General features: G+C 43.9%; 1 protein-coding gene and 1 pseudogene across 1 annotated transcript; one reads left to right on the forward strand and one right to left on the reverse strand.

Annotated features, from left to right (window-relative positions):
- Positions 1–635: 635 nt before the first annotated feature.
- On the reverse strand, positions 636–24855 carry LOC143639779 (uncharacterized). Its single transcript, XM_077107844.1, is given in 5 exon segments — positions 636–757; positions 760–2135; positions 2850–2910; positions 3087–3213; positions 24759–24855. Coding segments are annotated over 5 exon segments (1644 nt in total). The 5' UTR covers positions 24807–24855; the 3' UTR covers positions 636–725.
- LOC143639811 (F-box only protein 46-like) lies at positions 7902–16976 on the forward strand (annotated as a pseudogene).

Raw genomic sequence — 24855 nt, forward strand, 5'->3', positions numbered from 1 at the left:
TAGTATGAGTTTGCTCATGGGAGCGAAGTTGAGCAGACTGACTGAAGGCTTTGCCACACTGCTTACATTCATAGGTCTTCACTTCAGTATGTCTCTGTTCATGTATCTGAAGGTAAGAAGAAGTACTGAAGACTTTCCCACATGGTTGGCATTCATTGGTCGTCTCTTCTGTGTGAGTTCTTCCATGCATGTGAGGTTCACTGGATGTATCAAAGGTATTTCCATAATGTTGACTTTCATTGGGCTTCTCTCCAGTATGGATTTGTTCATGCATCTGAAAGTAAGTTGAAGTAGTGAAGCCTCTCCCATAAGGTTTCTCTCTAGTATGCATTCTTTCATGTCTGTGAAGGTTAGAGAAGTCAATGAAGGCTTTTCCACACAGCTTACATTCATAGGGCTTCTCTCCAGTATGAGTTCGTTCATGTATGTGAAGCTGAGAAGATCTAGCAAAGGTTTTGCCACACTGCTTACATTCATAGGGCTTCACTCCAGTATGTGTCCGTTCATGTATCTGAAGGTAAGAAGAAGTACTGAAGACTTTTCCACATTGTTGGCATTCATTGGTCTTCTCTTCTTTGTGAGTTCTTCCATGAATGTGAGGTTCACTGGATGTATCAAAGATTTTTCCACAATGTTGACTTCCATTGGGCTTCTCTTCAGTATGTATTTTTTCATGTCTGTGAAGGTTAGAGGAGTCAATGAAGGCTTTCCCACACTGTTTACATTCATAGGGTTTCTCTCCAGTATGCGTCCTTTTATGTTTGTGAAGGTGAGAGTATACAGCAAAGTCTTTTCCACATTGTTGACATTTATAGGGCTTCTCTCCAGTATGCATCCTTCCATGTATGTGAAGGTCACTGGATCTAGCAAAGGCTCTACCACATTGTTTACATTTATAGGGCTTCTCTCCAGTATGAGTTCGTTCATGTACGTGAAGCTGAGAAGATGTAGCAAAGGCTTTGCCACACCACTTACATTCATAGGGCTTTACTCCAGTATGAGTTCGCTCATGGGAGCGAAGATTACCAGAATGAATGAAGGCTTTGCCACAGTGCTTACATTCATAGGGCTTCTCTCCAGTATGAGTTCGTTTATGTCTGTGAAGCTGAGAAGAACTAGCAAAGGCTTTTCCACACAGTTTACATACATAGGGCTTCTCTCCAGTATGAATTTTCACATGTGAGTGAAGGTAAGTGGACTGAGTGAAGACTTTGCCACACTGCTTACATTCATAGGGCTTCTCCCTAGTATGAGTTCGTTCATGTCTGTGAAGGTTAAAAGAAGTAATGAAGACTTTTCCACATTGTTGGCATTCATTGGGCTTCTCTCCAGCATGGATTTGTTCATGTATCTGAAGGTAAGATGAAGTAGTGTAGGCTTTTCCACATTGTTGACATATATAGGGCTTCTCTCTAGTATGAGTTTGCTCATGAGAGTGAAGGTGAGCAGACTGAGTGAAGGCTTTCCCACACTGCTTACACTTGTAGGACTTCTCTCCTGTATGAGTCCATTCGTGTATCTGGAGGTAAGATGAAGTACTGAAGGCTTTCCCACATTGTTGACATTCATAGGGTTTCTCTCTAGTATGCGTTCTCTGGTGTATTCTAAGTAAACTGGGATAAGCAAAGTCTTTTCCACATACTTTACATTTGAAATGTGCTTTCTCAGTGGGCCTGATCATGTGACATCGAAGACTTGTGAATGAAACCAATGTTTTACCACCTTGTTTACATTTATGGAGTTTCTCTCCAGAATGAGTTCTTTCATGTTTTCTAAATAAAGTGGAGGAATGAAAGGTTTCCCCACATACCTCACATTGAAAAGGTTTACCTCCACTGTGTGTTCTCATGTGTCTTTGAACAGCTGGGAGAGAAGAAAAGGCTTCACCACATTGTTGACATTCATAGGGTTGGCACTCAGTATGAGAATCTTCATGTCTTTGAATGTCACTGGAACAACTGATAACTCTTCCACATACTGTACTTTCATATGGTCCATCTCCAGTTTGTGTTAACATTTGTGTGTGAACACTTTTGAGAGAAACCAGAGATTTTCTGTATTGTTTCAATTCACATGGCTTCTCTTCACACTCTTCATGTTTATAGCATTCATGCCCACAGTGAGATCTGAAGTGCCTATGAAGGTACGAAGGACATATGCAGTCAGTTGCACACATAATGCCATCATATGAATTCACTCTATTAAAATTTTTCTTTGTCTACTTAAGAACTGGAATCTCATTGAAAATTTCCCCATATTGTTCTTTGCCTTTGAAGTTTACCATAAGATTTCTTTAAAGAATGATCAGCACATAATTAATGCTTGATTCATTCATGATTTTATATTTATTTAAAGGTGCTAGGCTTACATTACTACCAACATCAGGTAAAGACTAGGTTTTCCAACATGTTCAAATTGCCAGAAAATAAAGAGATTGAGAGGAAACAATGCTTTGCAACAAAGCTTGCCTATGACTATTATCCAAATAGTGATATTTACATATGCAATTTCATAGTACTTTTGCATGTCAAGTACTTTGAAAAGACTGAGTACAGTTAAATATACATGTATGTAAAATTTATTTTACAGTTAAATATACATGTATGTAAAATTTATTTCAGTTGTGAATAAACTTTATTGATTTAAATGTGGTGCAGAGAAGAGAACCCAGTGCCACAAATGTGCTAGGCAAGCTCTCTACCACTGAGTCACAACCCCAGTCTCAGTTAAGTATATGTTTTTGGTAAAAAATCTTGTAAGAATAAATACATTTAAAATTGTGCACATTTCTTGCAAATTATATGACATCCTCAGATTCCCTCAAGGATTCCTCTTGTGAGTACAATTACCTTAGATTACTCCCAGAATTATTGATCTGATCGTCAATGTTGTTGTCATCCCATCTCTTTCCTAAAATGCCAAACCAAAACATTATAAATTTTTAGGAGCTAGAAATGCTTTTCCAAATTTATGAAGCATTTTATGCTACAATAATTCACCAATTGATTGTCTTTTCATGTTCTACATAAATGACCAAAATAAACACGACTTCTCTATTTGATTAAATAACTACACAACATTCTTACCTATAAAAGCCAGGTTTCTGAGGACTTCCAGCATCACATCTGTGTAAAGGTTCTTCTGGGAAGCATCCAGCAAAGTCCACTCCTCCTGGGTGAAGTTCACAGCCACATCCTCAAAGGTCACTGAGATCTAAAATATCCCACAAATGTGTAGTGGAGGCCAGGAGAGATTGACAGTGTGAGAAATCTATACTCAACATGCATGATGTTCACATGATTCCCTGGCCTCCCGATTAATTCCACGATTTTGTCCATGAAATCTTTAGTGTACTTAAGTCCTCACAGCCACTCCAACACTAGAATTGGGCCCCACACAAGGTAAACAGAGAGTGTGGTACACCCTTCCTTTGGTGAACTCACTTTTGGTGAGTTCACAGGAAGTAAGAGGGGCTCTCGGGTCACCCTTAACTTATTTGTTGATTGCATCTCTATCACCATCCTACCAACAGCCTGTGCAGTAGAGAGCTAATATTAGCATTCTCCATATTATTTACCCTTAGAAAAGAAAGCTGACTTAGTTGGAGATTGCTGGAATCACAAAACTTAGCCTTTGAGACAGATCCTGCCAACCATAGTGGCTCACTGGGCCTCCACAGTTAATATAGACAACATGGTATTTACTGATCTCCTGTTTCCTTCTGAAAGTCAATTGTTCCATCCTTAAAGAAGTGCCTAGAATCAGCCCCAACCCACACCCTCAGAGTATGGAGTCACTAAAGAGTTTCCCTTATAGACAACAGTTAGACAATCTTCCACACAGATTGTCACAATATGTTCACTGGGGACTGAGCTCAACTTGGATGATTACACTGAGGACAACTAGAAGTTTGCAGGAGCTTTACTCCAGAACAAATTTACCCATTAGTAATCAAGCACATTGATTAATAAACACAACAATATAATAATTTCTAGTGGTTAATGTCAAAGCAGAATGGGGTGTATGGAAAGATGGCATGTGTCTTAGAACAAACTCGATGACCCCCAGATGTCACCTTATCCAAACAACAGCCTTACAAAATTATATAGGTCTGAAAAACAATTTTCTTAACAGACAGCAGAAAATCCTTTTCCAAACCTTGTGGCAACCATGAATGTCCAAAGATTCTCAAGCTCTTCTGAACAGCACATGTCTCACTCAGATCATGTACAGTCATGAGACACACCACCATTCTGCTCAAGGACAATCTGATCAAGATAGGCCACATGTACAATGGTGGTCTGTCATGAAAGAGATTCCTCCTTCCTGTAGCACAGCTGGTGCAACAAAACCTCAGGCACAAGCACTTCCAGAGTGTGTTAAAGCAGCAGGTTTGCAGCCCAGAATCCTGAACTATCCCACACTGACTGCATGTGAAACAGGCCACTCCATGTGGGTCTCTAAGCAGGCTATGATTTCTGCACAGTGTGGAACAGCCCAAAGGACCACCTACCTGAACACAACCCTGCCACTCACAAAGAACCATGCTCAAGGCCTTAAAACACATGACATTTGAAGCAGGACAGTATCAACCGAGGCTAGTAGAAGCCCAAGAGAAAGCCTTTAGTGGGATGTTCTTCATGGCATGGAAAAATTATGAGTGACAGCAGGTGTCTTGGTAACAGGTCACAATGATGGCCCAGGCAAATGAGAATCTACGTGGTAAGTACTTCCTTCCTCTATTCTGCAGACAAATGTCATTTATTGTACATTTAACTGTGAAAGACTAAAACCCATTTCAGAAATTTAAAAGAAATATATTTTTATTTACTTATTTATGTGTGACAAATTGAAAAACAAATAAATAAACAAAAACACAGTGGGGAGCAAATCCAGGGGAGCAGAACCACACAGTCACATCCCTGACACATTTGATGTATTGAGACAGGATCTTGTATGTTGCTCAGGGCCTCCTAAGTTGCAGAGACCAGCTTTTAAACTTATGATCCTCCTGCCTCGGCCTCCCCAGCAGCTAGGATTATAGGCACTCACCACTATGTCTAGGAAAAATTTACTTTTATAGAAAAATAAGCTAAACAATTTTCTAAAAATGATAAGCAGAAATGAAAAAAGATCAAAATAGACACCAACATGACACAACTCAGAGTCAGGGACCTTCACAGTACTACCACAACATAGACCAGAACAGAGCCCAGAAAGAGACTCCCACGAATATAGTCAACAGACCTTGGAAGAAATAAAGTCATTTACATTCAAGGTGATGATGACTCCAGAGAGAGGGAGTGTTCCACCCACATGCCCTGTTCCACACACAAGCAGAACCATTCGAACAAGAACATCATTATGTGTGAAAGCCCCAAGAGGTTCTCCACAGCTCCATGAAGCAGTCTTAGAGAACAGTGGAGAGCAGCAAGCATGGTGTGACCTTCACTCACCCTTCAGAAAGCCCCTCTCTGGTGCAGGACAAGGGTGTGACCTCCCAGTATGAGACCCTAGTCACTGGCTACAGACTGCACACAGCAGATCTTTTCCAAGTTTCTTTAATTTCTATTAAATTCATCACAGAACTAACTATGTTAACATCTTAAAGAAATTTTAAAAAGGTTCTCAGTGTTCTAAGTCAGAAGAAATCACTGTGAAAAAGTAGCTGGAATTCCTTAAAAAGAGTTAAAACATTTCGGTTCACTTTACTGTATTGTGCCCCAAAATAAGAATACCTAGGTATACAGAGGAAGTAAGGAAGCCCACACAGGCCAGGAGAAACCCTTTCCGAGAAGACCAAGAGCTGCATTGCAAGCTCAGCACTGGTGTCTCTGCAGGCTGGGGTGGGCAGAGTGCAGGAGCAGCAGAGTCTGAAGCAGCACCTGTCTGTGTTAAAGCAGAGGCCCCAGCACAGCTCCCTGGAGGAGCCAGAGCACTGAGCTCTTGCTGTTTCCACTGCTCTTTCCTTGCTTCTGGTGAAGCAGCAAATGAGGGCAAGGACACTGAGATCTGGCAGCAACAGTTTAGTAGTGGCAGCAGAGCCCAGAGGAACAACTCCGAAAGCCTGAGCCTGAGCACATCAGGGCCTTTACTTTGAACATAAGAAAGACTTGGGAACATTGAGGCAAGGGAGTTGGTGCAATCTATTTGCTATTCCTTACATGGACACATGCTTGTCCACCGCCCAGGGACTCAGCTCTTAGAGGCCAGGGCCTTTGGCTGCACTCAACCTAAAGAGGGGGTGCTCTGTCCCTGCTTCTCTGTGGGCTGCTTCTGCTGCTTGGTTCTCTCCTTACAGGGACCTGTCTGCTGCCAGCCTGCAGGGTGAAAGGCCAGAGAGCAGAGCTGCTGGGTGGCAGCCTGCAAATCCACAGCCTGGCAGCTCCCAAATGGCTGAAGCTTCCCTTCTGTCTCACCACACTGGCACTCAGGGGAGTCTAGAAATGGACTGAACACAGGCCAATTCACCACACACCGCAGACAAGGCAGTTTTGTGGGGAGCCACTCTGAATGACTCACGCCTTCCAGTCCTGAAGCAAGGGATTCTGACCAATCACTACATTTTATGGTGACTTGGGCATTGTCCCAGCTCAGGAAGTCGAAGGCATGTCTTCAGGTGTAACTGTGTCACCCACAGGGTTTTGCTACACTCACCTATTCTTCTGTAATCTTACCCCTTTGCCCTGTTTGGGATAGAATGTTCCAGGGAAACACCCTTTGTGTGTCCCCTTCTCTTGCTCTGCCTTTGGGTGTGGCCTTCCTAGATGTCAATCAATCTGCTGACACAGACATCAGGAAGCTGGACTCAACTGCCTGAAACCTGACCCCTTGCCTCATTTGAATGGCTTCTCCTCAATAAATAGGTTCAGCACTTTCTCTCTCTCTCTCTGCAGACACTTAAGGTCAGAGGAGCCATCCCAGGACTCCAAGAAAAAGGTATCTGTGTCTCTTGTGTGAATATTTCATGCAGCCCAGTTCACCTGGAGTGACCCTGAGTGTTTTAGTGTGAGGAATGCGACAATTGGTGGCCCATATGGCCACTCCAGAGTGATTTTTATAAATTTAGTGCATTTGGAATTTCTCTCCAGAAGTTAAGCATGCTTTGGATTGCAGAGTATTGTGGGCTGAATTGTAGAAAGTAAGTGAATTAGACAGAAGAAAAATCTGTGAGGTTCAACTTTTAAATATTTGGGAATATTCTGTCTTTATAAAAAATATTTTTATAATTCTAGACTCTAAATAAATGTAAAGTGTTATTAAGATGATTAGTGGGATATGTTAAATTCAGTCCTCTTCCATGGGAAAAGTGCTTTTGTGGACTTTTTGAGATTGTTTTTGTGAATCTTTATATTTTGGAACATTAAGTAAAGATAATTTTTCGGAGGGTTTATGTACTAGAAGTCTGTGCTGGGACAGTGAGAAAAAAGGAAGAAAATTTTTGTGCTGAGAGTTGATACAAGGACTCTCTACCTGTAGAGAAGTGAATTTTATATTTTTATTGTTTTGTGAATACTCAGAAGGTTCTGAACCTCTGCTACACTCTTGTCCTGTGGATCAGAAAGACTGTAACTGAGCCTAGCCGCTGCTCCCTGTGATGTCTGTAACTAGAGCCACCGCCAACAGTGCTTTGAACCCTTAAGCAACCTGGCCTGGATGCAGAATGCCTTAAAACCCGATAGTAACACTGGTGTCTGCAGTTAAAACTCACTTTTAAAGGACCCATGTGCTCCCAGGGAAAGTACAAAAGACAGGAGGACACTGTGAAGGGATCATACAGGCAAACGTCCATGAACTGCAAGAGTGCGAACAGCAGTGCAGGTCTCCAGAGGAGGCTTCATAGGAACAAACCAAATGCAAGGCAACCTGCTGGGAAGCTCAGGGAGGCTCTGCCCTGAACAATGGGCAGCAGGATCCTTGCTGTTTCCATCACCATGGTAACTGCCCAAAGCCTGGCTGGCCAAGTGGACTTCCTGGTCCCGCCCCCGCGTTTCCACAGGCTTCCGATTGGTCCTTCCACTGTCACTCAGACAGGACTTCTGGTCCTGCCTCCCAGCCACTAACCTTCCTTCCTGCTTCACACAGATTTAATCCTGAAACTACAGAGCCTGCACTTTTAAGAATCCCCACTTGTAAATGCTAACGAAATACATCTTTTCCAGGAAAAATCTAATTCCACAGGATTCAGGATTGAACCCAGCGCCCCACACATGCCAGGCGAGCACTACCGCTTGAGCCACATCCCCAGTCCTGAAAGGATAATATTCTAAAATACAGAGATATTTGGAGACCTTCTCTCAAAGAGAGATTGAGAGTTCTTTTTAAGTTGTTAGGATGGATCAACTGGTCTATATTGGGAAATTGCAATAATGCATAAAAGATAATTCTTTCATAGCGTTAAAATACTTGTACTATTACCTATATCTTAAACTGGTAGTGCTATGGCTTACACCAAGCCTTGACTCAGTTTTATTAAATAAAGACAAGGGGGACAGGAGCTCCAAGGCCAAGCTGTCTGGAACCCACCAAAGCTCCTCCGGACCCAGGTGGCCGGGAGGGACCCCTGCTGCTAAGGAGGACCCCACTTCAGCAGGGAAGGATGTGGACTTTCTCTGTCATTGAGATGGTGGCCCTGGTAGAACAGAGGGCCGTCCTGGCCCTGCAGAACTTTCCCCGCCCCACCACCCCAGCGCCTGTGGTCTTTGTGTCTGCTGAGCAAGGTGGATCACCTAAGGAGTTGGAGTCTGAAGGAGGTCTGGCGGTGGGGACTGAAGCAGTAGGCCATTTTGAGGCCCGGTGGACAGCCCTCCCACCAAGGGCCTCCACCAGGAGGATCGCCAGGGCCAGGTCCTGGTGAGGTAGGCACTGCCTTCCTGTCTCCAATGGCAGGGAGCCCTGGGGGCCATGCAGCCTACCCAGTGGAGGCGGGGCCTGGCTGGTTGTGCCTTCCCTGGCAGCCCAGGTCCCTGGGGCTGGAATCAAAGACAAGATCATCTGTGACTTACACCAGCTCATCAGCCCCTCCAGGGTGCCCTTCCAGCACCATGGAGATCCTGCTGCCTAGGGCAGATGACGCCAGCTGGGCTGAGACCCCAACCCCTCCAAGCCTGAAGACAGTCCCCCCGCCCCACCCCATCCCCTGCCCGGGACTGTGGAGCATGGATGTGGGGGTGACGGGTGTGATGGACGAGTGCGTCCTCTTTGGTAAGGACGGTGCCAAGAATGTAAGAGAAGAGGCAGTGCCTGACTGTCCCTAGGAGCCACCCCACCCGGCCAGCTCTCTTCCTCCAGTCTCAGGGGCCAGATGGGCCACCCCCAGCTGATGTGCCAACCACATCGCCCAGATGATGCTGAGGGCACAGCAGACACCTCCCTGTGCTGCCTTTACCGACACGTGTCACACGACTTCCTGGAGATCCGCTTCTAGATCCAGAGGCTGCTGCAGCCACCACAGTACATGCTGCTGCCTGAGCACGTGCTGGTCAAGATCTTCAGCTTCCTGCCCCCAAGATGGCTTCTCAAGTGCACCTGCCACTACTTCAAGGGCATCATTTTGAGGCATTCGGCATCCGGGCCACAGACACATTGGAGCCGAGACCCCCTGTACCTTGACGACCCTTGCAAGCAGTGCTGCAAGAGATACTGAAGTGGGCATCCCCTTTCTCCACAGGAAAGCCCTCTTCACCATGGCTGATTTTGGGATTGTCAGCAAAAGAGTCTCTGCAAAAGAGTCCAATGTAGATAAACTTCCTATTTTTGTGCCACCCTGTTTACTTTGCCACTGGCCGAGAAGATACCAGCACTCCAGGTGCTGGACACCCCCTTACTAGTCATCACAAACCCATCCAGTATAGTACTTTGAAGAAATGTGCAAACGAGGCCTCTGGCCTTGAGCTGGGCTTCACAGGGATGTCTACATTTTTAAGATAAGTTACAACTGGGCTCCATGGTAACAGCTGGCAGGGGGAGGAAAGAAAGGGGAGAAGCAGCTCTCCCCTTCTCAGGTGCTGTCCTTGAAGAGTTAACTTGCCCAGAACAGTGAGAGGAAAAGCTGCTTTTATGTGAACTTCTGAGCCCCTCCCCTTTCATGCTGGGTATAAAACTCTGAAACTCCCTGAACTCGGGTTCAGGGGATTGATTGATTACAGCAAAGGCTGCACCCTCTGAACCTGGCTGCAGCCAAATAAAACTGTTTCCTGCTATCTTTGGTGCCTTGCCTCGTTTGTCCCTACAACAATACGAGATGGGTGATGAGAAGGGCGACGTGTGGCTCTGCTGCTGACACCCCAAGCCCCACCACCACGACCTGCCTTCCATTTCTACTAGATGTGTTGTCGCCGAGCTGAGCTGATGGTGAGACAGCAGGCTGCCTTGCAGTGGGCTGGGTGGAGACCCGCACTGGCAGGGAGGAGGGGAGGGGAAGGGGAGGAGCCCATCATGCCCACTCCTCCCCCATCCCCTGGGGGCCAGGGACCAGGACTGGGCCCCCAGCCCACATCCCAGTCAAGGCAGTGTGGATCACCCGCCAGAACTGAGACCAGGCTCAGGGTGACCCACCAGAACACTCTGGGTGACCCCTGTTGGTTTTCCACTCCTCAGACCCAGGTGGCGGGCCCTCAGGTTGGGTTGTCTCACCAGCCTCTGTTTCTTCTGCATCCAGCCCCACCCTCTCCTGCCACTCTCTACCCCCAGGGACCCACCAGCAGGGAGCTGAGGGCAGCGAATTTGGGTACCACTTCTGGGCCTTCTCTCAGCTCTTCATCTCTGGAGCTGTGTTCTTTCTTTTCTTTTGGAGTTGGGGGCCATCAGATCACAAGGTGGATCTGGCACTTTATCATAGCAGCCTGCCATCTCTGTTTTCCTCATGAAAGAAAGAAAAATCAATGTTTTCTTCTTAATCTCAAGCTATCAGTCTGTTCCCTTCCCCTACAGGGGAAGAGGAAAGAAAAAAAAAAACTGAAATTATGGAAACTCTCCTTCTTCCCATTACTTAAGTATGGCCTTCACTCCTGGCCCAGGAAGCCTGGAAAACAGCAAGGGCGGGAGGCACAGAGGGCAAAGGACTGTGGGTTTGAATTTCTACATGGTTTTCCCTTCAACTGTGGGTACTTGTTAATGAATTGGGGTCTCTTGACCCCAAGCCACATGTTTCTTTAGAATCTTTTGGTCATTTGGGACCTCAATTTTCTGGCAGTTTGGTCTGGGGTGTTTTTTTGTTTGTTGTTTTTTGGATGTTTTTGTTTTTTCATAAAATCATAATTGTGGTTCTGGAAGCTTCTAGTATCTGGCATCCTACCAATTTTAAATCGGTGCTTTCTATAAAATCAATATTTATAAGGCAAAAAAAAGGGGGGGGGACCCCAGACGCACACTAGATCTTTCAAAATATTTTAAACTTTTTTTCTTAACTGTAATATTGAGAATGTCACTGCGCTGAACATGATTGAGTAAGTTAAATCAGATTTCAAAGAACAGTTTAAACCAGTCATGATAAAAATGACTGAGAAACCTGGTACAGAAAGGTCAATTTCCAGCTGCAGAGTTTGTAGCTATGCAGATTCAGGAGCTTGTCAGGTAAGTAAAAATGATAGATTTCTATGGACCCATTTCTCAGGTCCACTTTTAATATACTTTACAGTGTGGACTGGAAATTCCACCCATAACTAGATTAATTCTACTAACTGCCATGGTCAGTTATACCCACATGTTGATCCTGTGGTAAACAGGCTGACTGGGAATATCTTTTGGAAACAGACAGCATGTAAGAAACCTAAAGCAGCCAATCATGCTGGTCCTTAGAGATTAAGACTATATTTACCTAACTGAACAATTGTCAGAAAGACTAATAGATTTTTTTTTCTTTCTGTATAGGCCAGTTATTCTTTAAAATATCCACCAATGCATGGTTGCCCTGATCATTCTACAATAGAAACTGGCACCTTTCCTAAGTATTATTCCTGGGTATTCCTAAGTATTATGCAAATGTCTGGTCAGTACAACACAAGAGGTCTAGAAATAGTGGATACATTTTAGGCTGGTCTCCTAGAATGGACAAGAACAATTACAGGAGGATGCCTGGCACCTGGAGGTTGATTGGTAATACCCTAACCCTCAGTGAGATGGCACCCAAAAGGATGTTTGGATGTTTGTCTTCTGCCTTCAGAATATTTACATCACTGACTGACCTAATAGACTCCTTAAATGTGAGAGTTAAGAGAAAGGGTGATGAATATCCTGTAGCCTGTATGAATACAACTCACCTTATGGCATCACTAGGTATTGGCGGCTGGTATTTCAGAGCTACACTCTGCTGAAGTTCATGTTCTGGTCTAAAACAGGTGCATGCCAATGAACCAGACCTAGGCCAGCTCTGGTCTCATGATCTTTGAAGTGACTACTTTAAATATTGTACCTTGCTTCTGTGATACAGTCTTTATGGCTCTGTTTCAAACTTACAACATGTGGATTTTCTTAATGTTTGACTTAAATTACTTCCAAGATCTTTCATAGTCAGATAAATGCTGATGCAAAAATTAGAACTGAGTTAAAATGCTCTAAAAAGCCACTGTAATAAATATTGTGACTGAGCCCTCTGCTCCGTGGAAAGGCTGAAACACCCCGCCAAATGAAAATGTCCATGTTACCATTGCCAAGTGCAAGGCTTCCCAATAAATCAAAAAAAGATTAAGAGTCTTCTGATGAGTCATCCTGAATTGTTTACAGACTCTAACATTTCCCTCTTTTGTTTAATTTAAATAACGACCATAGTGGTTTTTACACAAACACCATAAACAATCTGCTACAAGCAGAAGAGGAGGATACAAAATGCCACAATACCAAGTCAATTGATGGCTCCATGCAAGAAGTCCTTGGAAAAATTATACCAGCAATGACACCATTTGTAAAGATACCGAGTTACAATTTGTTGTAAATTACAGTTTGTTGTTTCAGGCCAGGTAAAGCAGTGTCTCAATAGATTAACTCACAGTCCAGGTAAGTTCTGCAGGCAGCTAGCTTAAATCACAGTCCAGGTAAGTTTTGCAGGCAGCTAGCTTAAATCTCAGTCCAGGTAAGTTCTGCAGGCAGCTAGCCTAAGCTGTAGCAGCAGAAACAGCAACAGCTCCGAAGTCTCATCTGTTTTTTAGCCGAAGTCTTGTCCGGTTTTCAGCAACACTGGAAATTCTTCCACCTTGGTCTTTACTTGCATTGGGAGGAAGGCAGGAATTCTGGATGGCTAAAGAAAATCCTGTAGCATTCTACTAAGAAAACAACCTTCTGAACAATTTAGTACATTATGTCAAGGTTTTTTACATTTGAAATAAGCCTTAATAGTGCTCATTACTCATTAGCTTCCAGGTGTGGGAGAACCACTGTAGTTACGGACTTTGGAAATGATCAAACTTCAGGGACGCCTGTAGCGTCTTATGATGGCTGTAACATCCAGGGCAGCCCCAGATGGCCCTGGGGAGAGTCCTGGTCTCAAACTGCTTCCAGGCACAGGGAACAAGGGCCTGCGAGACTGTGCCTCTGGGTCAGATTTAGATTTGGGCTGGAGGCAGTAGAAGAGCCGGCTGCTGCTGCTTGAAAAGTCCTTGCTGCGCCATGACCTGCTTGTGCATGTGGCAGCCTATGCACTGATTCACGCACCCTCCGGTAACGAAAAGTATTCAGTAATAGCCTTTTGCTGCAACTGTTTTCCTCCTTCTTCTGAATTTTCTTCTTTCTGACTATAATTCCTGGGCTTCCATCAACACATGCCATAACTATTCTTGGTTCCACTGGGGTGCCTTCTTCCCTTAGTAATTTACTTCTCCCCCCTTCCATATTTTCATCACAAAGACAATACAATACACCAAGACAAAACAAGACACAAACATACTGTATCAATCTTCTCCATTTTCTCAAAATGGCCATTTTTCCTCTTGCCCTATCTGCCTAGGGACGAGCTGATTGCTCCGTCCTATCTATGGACGGGCAGCTTTTTTCGTCACTTACCCCCGAGTGTCCCGGGGCTCCCCGTAACGGGCCACCATCTGCCGCAGCCCGGCTGGCTGTGCAAAATATCCGGGGGTTGACAAACAACTTGTGTACGTTGATACAGCAGGAGTAGGAGCCGTTTATTGTAGGACAGGAGTGGTATTTATACATTCCACACAGCTTTCCTTAATTAGCATAAACTAGATACATCAGTCAACCAATAAGGAATCTCTACACTTAATGACTCCGTGGAGTTACTTCACAAACCACTCCCTCTGGCATTTTGCCAGGCGCCATCCAGACTTGTTTACAGACTCTAACATTTCTCTGGCAAAATGCCAGGTGCCATCCTGACTTGTTTACAGACTCTAACAATGAGTGTTTGGCAGAATAATAATATTAATAACCTGGATCTTCCAAGTTGGTTATGTCCCTGAGATAGTATGTTTTCTACTAATGCCTTCTGTGTTTCAATAGTAGATCATGATGACCTCGGACCAAGAATCCAGTGATGGAAAGATGTAATTTCCCAATTGCCTTCAAATACTAAGGAAGAGAAAATATGTGGGGAGCCACTCTTAATGATCCCCCACCTTCCAGTCCTGAAGCAAGAGGCTCTGACCGATCACTACATTTCATGGTCACTTGGGCATTGTCCCAGCTCAGGAAGTCAAAGGCATGTCTTCAGATGTAGGTGTCACCCCTGAAGTTGAGCTACACTCACCTATTCTTCTGTAATCTTACCCCTTTGCCCTGTTTGGGATAGAATGGTCCATGGAAACTCCCTTTGTGTGTCCCCTGCTCTTGCTCTGCCTTTGGGTGTGGCCTTCCTAGATGTCAGTCAACCTGCTGACACAGACATCAGGAAGCTAGACTCAGCCCCCTGAAACCTGACCCCTTGCCTCATTGGAATGGTTCTTCCTCAATGAAAGGGTTCAGCAAGTTCTCTCTCTCTCTCTCTCTCTCTCTCCAGACCCTTAAGTTCAGTGAAGCCATCACAGAACCCCAAGAAAAAGGTATCTGTGTCTCTTGTGTGAATATTTAACGCAGCCCAGTTCCCCTGGAGTGACCCTGAGTGTTTTAGTGTGAGGAATGCGACTCAGCAAATGCATGAAGCCTTCCCAACAGGAACAGCACCATAGGAGAAAAGGGGAAAACACATTTCCATTCACTTTTCAACAACAAAATATACAAAGAATGCTCAACACCAAACAACACATGAGATTGACCAACCCTGAGAAAGATCAGGGTCCCAAATGCCTAGGTTTAATTTTCTCTTCTCTTTTTTTTTTGTACCAGAATTTGAACAATAGAGGTGCTTAACCACTGAGCCACACTCCCAGCCCTTTTTAATTTTATTTATTCATTTTTGTTTTGCGATAGGATGGCTATAATTTATTCAGGGCCTCTCTAAGACACTGAGGCTGTCTTTGTACTCAGAGTCCTCCTGCCTCCGCCTTCCTGGCCACTGTAATTACAGGCCTGTGCCCTCCCTAGGCTAAACTTTCAATTAACTGCCTGAGAGTTTTAATAAGCATGCACCTGAAACAAAGTCAAAACACATCAGGCAGAGACATACAGAACTGCCCAGGACAATGAGTCCACACTTCCATTGGGAGACATCAGCCCAACTCTGTCAGGACAGACATGGGGACAGAGAAGCAGACAGGAGGGCTTCACTGGCCTTCACTCAAAGCTAAAGCACACCGAGTTCTCAGGGTCACAGCAACACCCCCCAGGACAAGGCAAATTCTGAGCCCTAAACTACACCCGTGAGAGTATGCAACACCAGTGAAAGCCCATGTATGCTCAAAGAACATGGGAGTTAGAGCAGAAATCAGATCAGAAGCAGCTGGAAAGCCTCCAGGCAAAGGGAGGTGAATTTATGACCTTCATAAATTCTGGAGCTTTCTTGCAGCCCAGCTTTATAGCCTAGAAAGTCACACAAAGAGGAGTTTGAGAAATTACAGATAACAAAACTCTGAGGAGCATAACACAAGGCTAGTTTACATTTTTGCTGGCCTCCACATCAGAATTTATGAAGGTAATTAGAGCCTCAGGGAGGGTCATTTTCAGGCCAGGGAAGGCCAAGATTTATGAGGCATCACTAAAATTTCAGAGAGGGCTGCTATCTGCCCAGAGAGAGCCAGGCATGGGTGAGTTCAAGGCACGGGCAGGCCTTCCAAGCAAGATCAGAATTTGCAGTAATTCATAGTAAACCTGAAATTAGCTTTTAATGTCTTTGTGGCGAGATGGCTCCAAATTTTAAAGAAGGAATCAGACTGGGTTTATCAACAATCTCCTACAACTTACACACAAGGAGAAATACCAAAAAAAACAGGCTCAATAACTAATTACCGCCCTGCCCCCCCCCCCACACACAAAGGCTCTGACATGTCAAACAGGCTTCCAGGAGACACTTAAACCTGCCACCAACTTTCTATTTTTTTCCAGAACACAGAAGCTGAGTTAAAACCTCCTAATTCTTTCTGAGCTCTATGTTACCAAATTATCAAAATTAAATAGATAAAGAAAAGTATTATATAGAAAAGGAAAGTATGAATGACTCTCATGATTATGAATGCAAGATTCCTCAAACATTACTTTATTGAGTCCAAAAATAAATTTTAAAAATTATACACCACAGCCAAGAGGGAATTATTACAGCTACTCGAGGCTGATTTAAAATTGGAAAACCAATTAACATTACCCATCACAACAAAAAGCTAAATAATAAATATTGATTATATAAAAAGTTAAAGAGAAAAATCAAGAATAACAAAAAACACTCAAGCTCAGAAAAACACCATGTCTTTATAGAGAGACAGCATGATCTTTTACTCTATGTGGAATCCCCCAAAGAATCATAAAAAGCAACTCCATGATGTCAGTGTTGTCATGTTTATAAACAGGGCAATTATTATCCTGTTGACAGCAGCATGCTGGACATGGAGGCCATGCCTCTGATCCCTGGCACTCAGGGGGCCAAGGCAGGATGATCCCAGGTATGAGGCCAGCCTGGGCAATTTAGCAAGACTCTGTCTCCAAACAAAACCATTAAAAGGACTGGGAATGTAGCTCAATGGTAGAACAGCCCTGAGTCCAACACCCAGCAACAAAACCATAAAGAAAAACAAACACACACCACTTATACAGCACCAATGAAAGAGATATACTCATATATAAATCTGATAAAAATCTGTATGACAAAAACTGCTAACTTCCAATGAGACTATCAAAGACAAGGAAAACACATGGAGATATTTTATGTTTACACATGGGAAACCTCAGTGCTATCATCAATTCTTACCAACTTCAGTTATGGATTCAATATAATCCTAATCAAAATTCTTTTAAGTTATTTCTTTAGTAATAAAAGATCCAGAACAACCTACATGGTAATGAACACTCAATTCACAGGATGAACACTACCTGAGGCTAAGAACTACTAAAAATCTACAATCATGAAGACACAGTGGTATTTGGCACAATATAAATCTATTCCATTGATCTTTGACAAAGGAACAAAGGAAAATCAATGGAAAATACACTCTCTTGGAAAATACTGCCAAAACACCTGGACATTAATGTACAAAGAAAGGAAGCATTCTCACTTCACAAATGTCACAGAATCAGCTCCCAGTGGAGCCTCAGTGTTAAAGTAGGATACAGAGCTGGGCTGCAGCTCTAGCACAGCACCTGACTGGTACTTAGGAGGCCCTGGGTTCACTTGTCAGCACCAAAAAATTGCCTATACATCATAGTACTAAATGCAAACTTAAGAACTTCACTAAAATGACACAGAAGTACTTACAGAGAAATCTGGGCTGGCATGACAGCTTCATATGCAACATCAGACACATGATCTGTGAGTGACAAACTTGTAAATCGAACTTGATCAAAATGAAGTTTGTGTTTTTCAAAAGATGCACTTGAGAGAATGAGAAGACATGCTGGAGAACTGGACAAAATGTTTTCATGACACATCACGATACTGGATTGGTATTCAACATGCAGGAAGAACACTCAGTAAGAAAGCAAGCAATGTGGAAGTGAACAAAGGATCTGGAAAGACACTCATCCAAGAAACAGAGACAGTTAATATATGTGTGAGAAGATGTTCATCAGGACATACTTAAGAAACTTCTATTAAACAATGAGGTACCACCAGATACCCACTGGAGTGGTCAAATGCCAAACAATGACAGCCCTGAAAGACAGTGAAAACATGAATCAGCAAGAACCCTTCCCTTGCTCATGTGAATGGAAAGAACACTGTCTCTGGAAGACAGTCATGCTCTTACAAAATAAACATGGTGCACTCTACAATTAATTCACCACACTCCCAGGTGTCTATGCAAATGAGGTAAAAATTATGCACAGAAAACTTCTCAGCAGTGACTACAGCAGCCATGTCTAGAACTGCCCAAAGCTAGAAGCAAGGAAGATGCACCTTTCAATGCTGAATGGACAAGCTGCAGTTTAACCACACCAAAGATCATCACTCAGAAAGTGAGCTCTGCAGCCTACAAAGATACAGCACCCTTAAAGGCAGACTGGAAAGTGAGAAAAGCCAGTCTGAAAGGCCAAGTGCAGTAAGAGTCAAAGTCAAGAACATTCCACAAGAGACAACATTATAGATGCACTAGCAGAACTGATGGGTGCCAGGGACTTAGGGAGCAGAGAGGCAGGAAGGGCTGGGGAGGAGGGATGAACAGGGGGAACACAGGATTCCCAGAGCAGTGAAACTCTTCTGCATGACATTATTATGTAGAATATGTGACACACAAAATCACACCACACAGAGGACGAACCCTAAGATAAAGGATGGATTTCAGCTGATGATAAGGTGTTGTGAGAAACTGATGTGACTCCATTTTTAAAAAGAAATAAATAACAGCAGCTTCTACCTCAAGGCCTGTCCTAGGGAAGGAGGTGGAACCCTTGTCCTTGGAAAAACACACATAGCACTCCCTAGCAAACCTCCAATCAGCATGAGACAGGGAAAATACCTGGAATGCCAGATGACCCCCCAGTAGTTTATTATGGTGGTTGATAACATATTGGGAAACCATGTAGTTTAGCATGTACACCCCTCATGGCCTAAACCAATCAGTTAAAATGAATCCCCCTCTTGCACTAACCAATCACCCCTACCCAACTTTTTTCCAACCATTGAATGTGCTAATCAATGATAAGAGTTGTTGTCTGACTTTCCCGCAGTATGGGATGATTTATTGTGTGATGCTGTGACGCATAGAGTATCCCCCACAAACCTATAAAATCTCACTGGACAAAGGACTGGGACTCACTCCCTGGGACTGCTGAGTCAGAAACAGTTGTGAGTCCAGGCTCGAGCTTGCAATAAAGACTCTTGTGTGATTGCATCAGATTAAGCTCCTGGAGGTCTATTGGGATCCCATGAGTCTGGCATAACAGTTGCTTCATCCACTTTCTTAATAAAATGTAGGACACTGGTTCAGTAACTAACAAGCATCCAAAATCAATGCAAGATGTTGAAAACAGTGTGGAGAAAGGGTGTTTAATACTACATGTAATGGCTCATTTCAATTGTCAACCCCATTGGATTAAGAGATATTTGTGATTAAGAGGCCTCTAGGTGTGTCCATGAGGGTGTGTCTACAAATGATTGACATGTGGAACAGCGAATCAACCTGGAGAACCTCCTTAAGCTAGGCAGCACCATCCAATAGGTCAGTGTCTTGGGTGGAACAAAAGTTGGAAGAAGAAGGAAGCAGCAGCAGAGCAAGCTCCTTTCTTCTCAATGGGTTCTTGATGGCTGCTGCAGTGGCCTGAGGATATCAGACTCTGCTTTCTTTACTCTCCCAAAGTGGACTCTGCCAGTGATTCTCCAGGGACTTTGCAGAACCTTTGGTCTGGACTAGGGCAGCACCATTGATCCCTCTTGTTCTGAGGCTTCAGCCTCTTGGACTCTGCAGCTACTACTTCTAAAACTCTCCAGCTGCAGACGGCCACTGTGGACATCCAGCTTTGGGTCAAGTAGGCCAATCTAATAAGTCCCCTTTTATAATCACACTTCCCGTTGATACTGTTCCTCTAGAGAACACTCACTAATAAATAATGTAAGCCTGAAATTGCTCTGAAAAACAAAGTTTATCTAATAAAGAAATGAATAAACTACCAAGCCATGGAGTTTTATGAATATATACATAAGAAACAATATTATATGCTAAATGCCTTTTTCATAATAATGCAAAGATAAAGCAAAGAAGAAGAGTCATAATTACAAATTTCAAATCTATGGACAAAAGGAAGGAATATGATTTTCAATACTATTTCCATCTGGAAAGAAATTGGATGATAAGTCTTCAAAAGTCCTTCCAACTGCTCGTGTGGTGGTATGCACCTGTAATTTCAGCCACTAGGGAGGTCAAGGCATGGAACTGGCAAGTTGGAGGCTCTCTCAGCAATTTAGCAAGACACTCAGAAATTTTGTGAGACTTGGCCTTCATCAACTATAAATGGGGGGACTGGGATTGTAGCTGAGTGGCAGAGCACTTGTTTGCATGTATGAGGCACTGGGTATAATCCTTAGCATCACACAAAAATTAACAAAATGAAGGTATTCTGTCCGTCTACAACCATACAAAATAAAAATAAAAAAGTACATAATAAATAGCAAGGGCTGAGGATGTGCTCAGTGGTCAAGTGCCTGTAGGTTTATTCCCCAGTTCAACACCTGCCCACCTCCAAAATGCTGTTCATACATTGAAATTCATTTTTGGAGGACAACATAAGCATGAGGAAGTCCCTGGCTTCAATCCCAGCACTCAATACATCAGCAAATAAGTAAACAACAGTCTACAATACTAATTATCTCAGGCTGGAGAGTAGCTCAGTAGTAAAGAACTTGGTAGCCCTCAGTTCAATCCTCAGCAGTACACACACACACACACACACACACACACACACACACACAGTAAAAAAATCACAAAGAAAAACTGAAAATATATGTAATGAGTGATAAAAAAGATTACAATACAAAAGATACACAATCAGAGGAAACAAAATCAATGGAAAGACAACACACTTTCTTACAAAGGAGACCAAACTTTCCCATGATCCACACTCTTTGAAAAAACAAAGAGCATTTCAGAAAATTATGTGAAAGTCAGGGCATGGATAATAGTACACTGTATCTAAGACCAGTGAAAATATTGTACAGAACAGAGAGAGCAGAGAGAGCATTTATGTTACTCCCAAGTTTCATAAGCTAAAAGGCCATCTCCCAAAGGGGAGGCCCTAAGAGGAGCACTTAGGAGGAAACAGGAATCAGGTAACATGGTGGGAATGCTCATTTACTATTTGACTGATAAATTATTCAGTGATTAAATGATCACAGTTGGGTATTTCAGATATTGCCAAAGTTGTCCTTAAAATTTTCAATGAAGATGGGTATGATAGTGCACATCTGTAACCCCAGCTGTTCAGGGGTCAGAGGCCTGAGGCAATGTAGCAAGACCCTGACTAAAAAGGAAGAATCTAAAAGGGGCCAGGAATGTGGCTCAGTGGTTAAGCACCTATGGATTCCATTCCTGATACCAAAAAAGCTCACAGTTAACATGAATCTGTGAAGTCCAGACAACAACCACCACAAACTGTTATCCCCTGTCAAATTCATGACCGTGTAAAGGAGAGAAACTAGTTTTTATGAAGTTGCATTCATGAATTTATCCACAACTATTTTTGTAAAATGGATTCATTTTCAGCAGCAAAATGGAAGACAGAGTTTCTCTGTATGTTAAGAGGCATTCTGGAATCTACGACATGGCTTTCAACTGGAAATCATTGAAAAGACAAGATTGACTCTCAAATTTTCTATATATACTCAGGGGTAGCAAAAGGTAAATTAGGTGGGTTTTATTTGTTTGTTTGTTTGTTTGTTACCAGAGATTGAACTCAGAGGAACTTTACCACATCCTGAGCCATTTTTATATTTTATTTGAGACGCAATCTCACCAGGTTGCATAAGGCCTGGCTAAGTTGCTAAGGCTATCTTCAAGTTTGCAATCCTACTGTCTCAGCCTCTGGAACAGCAAGGATCACAGGTGTGCACCACTGTACCTGGCTGTAAATTAGAATTTTTAACAATGGAAATATAACTAGACTTTAAAATCCACTTCTTTCTTGCCTATTTAATAATAGTCCATCCCATTTGGCTCTGAATAAATAAACCTGGTCCTCAGATAAGTGAGCACATCATTTCAAAGTGATACACAGAAAGCTTTGGTGCTGAGGGAGCACACATGTGTCAGGCTCAAGGGGCAGGGAAGGTCCCTGACAGCTGGGACATGCTCCCTCCTGGTCTTGCTCCCTGAAAGCCTCCAGGATCACCCTCCCAGGGACCTGGACCATGACTCCAGTCTATGAGGCTTTTCAGGTTTGCACAGCTCTGCACTGGGGTGGGTGGTCCTTATGCTCTGGGAGAGGTTGCGCTCCTTCACACTGTGAGAGACTGAAAGGGCAGGAGTCACTGCTGACCTGGCCCCGCAGCACCAGCATCCACAGGCTGACTGTCCACCTGTCTCCAAGGAATGGGAACAGGGCTTGGGGAAAACAAGGTCCCAAGGAAGTAGCTGTCTAGATGAGGCCGGTTCCAGGAGATTCCTCAGCCCAGAGCCCCCAGCAGCTTCCCTGAGAGGCTGCACCCCACACCTCAGGCTGTCCCCTAGGAAGAACTGACCCAGGGCCTGAAGTTCTGTTCACCCTGCAGGGACCAGGGCAGCTGTGGGCACTTTGTAGCAGCTCCAGGAGAGGACAGTGGCTGAGGACATGGGACCCTGTGAGGCGTCCAAAAGGAACCTCTGCCCAAGAAATCTGACATGGTGTCTACACCTAAGAAAGATGCCGTTTAATAGCCAATCATCTTAATTTCTGTATCAGACCACAATTTTCAAAACTTCTCAGAATATATCACTACCCTTACCAGACATCTAGTTTCTACCATCTACCAAAGAAAGAATGTAATAACGACAGAAGAAATTTCATTTTATTTTTTCTGTAGTCCACCAGTCTAATGATTGTACTAATGCAATTGGTTCCACAACTTTCTTTTATAAAAGTTCATGTAGGCCAGGCACAGTGGCACACAACTATAATCCCAGCAGCTTGAGAGGCTAAGGTAGGAGGATCGCTAAATTCAAAGCCAGCCTCAGCAACTTAGTGAGGCCCTAAGGAACTTAGTAAGATCATGTCTGAAAATAAAATATAAAAAAGGATGGGGATGTGGCTCAGTGATTAAGTGCCCCTGGGTTCAATATCTGTCCTCCAGGGTGGGACACATACACCATTTACAGTACTTGAATCCATGTTCCTGAGTATGGTCATTAATATTTGGGTTAAAATGCACTATTTTCCATAGCTGGGGTTGTCAAAGCCTTTAATCCCAACAGCTTGGGAAGCTGAGGCAGGAGGATCATGACTTTCAGGCCAGGCTGGGCAACACAGCCAGACCCTGTCTGAAAATCAAATTTAAAGGGCTGGGGATGAAGGAGAGCAGAATGAATCAGACACTATTACCCTTTGTGCATATATGACTACAGGACTGGTGTCAATCGACATCAACCGCAATCCGAAAAAGGAGCAGTTATACTCTATTTATGTCTGCTGTGTCCAAAGGCATTCGACTACCAGGTATAACTGAAAAAAAAAAAAAAATTTAAATAAATAATTTATGTCAAAAAGGGAGGGGGGCTGGGTACATAGCCCAGGATTCAATATCTCTAAGTTCAATAAACAAATGCCTTATTCCCTTTAAAGTAATTATTTTGACCAAACACAGGAAAGTGGGCTGGGGATGTGGCTCAAGCAGTAGCGCGCTCGCCTGGCATACGTGAGGCCCGGGTTCGATCCTCAGCACCACATACAAACAAAGATGTTGTATCCGCCGAAAACTAAAAAATAAATATTAAAAAAAAATTCTCTCTCTCTCTCTCTCTCTCTTAAAAAAAAAAAAAAAACCCACAGGAAAGTGTTAAGTCATTACTGTTTCCCCTCAAGTGTAATATTCACAAATAGAAAACAAAGGCTTTCAAAAGTGTTCTTCTTGCCAGAGACAGTGGCACAGGCCTGTCATCCCAGGGACTTGGGAAGCTGAAGCAGGAGGATCACAAGTTGGAGACCAGCTTCAAAACAAGTGGGAGCCCATCTCAAAATTCAGTAAAAGTGGAGGCTGGGGATGTGGCTGATAAAGCTCCCTGGGTTTGGATCCCCAATTAAAAGAAAAGAACTATTCTCTCCAATATTTCACTAAGTGATAATGAAAATTAGCAGAAGGTGTCCATTTGAACCGAGTGGGAAGAACGAACGTCTGGCCGAGCTGTGAGGTGGGGGGAAGGTGGGTTTTAGAAGGCAGGAGGCGCCTGCAATTTGGGGAACCTACAGCAGCCTCCGGAGGAGCTCCCCTGGGAGAAGGAAGGTGCATTTGTGGCCCTGCTTCCTCCACGTTGGGAAGAGTGGGTCGAGCCACCAGTAGGGAGCAAAGGGGACACCAGGGACCTAAGCCGCCCTTCCAAACCCAGGGAACCAGGGGACAGGGTCCAGGGTCCAGGGCCACCCTCCAGCGGGGACTCTGCCACGGTCAGCAGCTCCTCTCAAAAACCCAAAACCCAGCTCACCCCACGAGACCAAGGGACAGGGCCACGAGTCAGTGGGGACTCCTCCGCGCTCCCCAGCTCACCGGCGCGCCTGGCCCCAAGGCAGATGGTGACCGGAACCTTCAGTCCTGGTAGCAAACTCACCATTTTTGTCTTCTGTGGTGATCCTGCGTCCTCTTGAGGAACCTCCATGCACCCAAGATGGAGGGGGAGGGGGCGGACACAGGCTGCGCAAAGTCAC

The sequence above is a fragment of the Callospermophilus lateralis genome, chromosome Y, assembly GCF_048772815.1.
Source record: "Callospermophilus lateralis isolate mCalLat2 chromosome Y, mCalLat2.hap1, whole genome shotgun sequence".
In the NCBI taxonomy this organism is placed as follows: Eukaryota; Metazoa; Chordata; class Mammalia; order Rodentia; family Sciuridae; genus Callospermophilus; species Callospermophilus lateralis.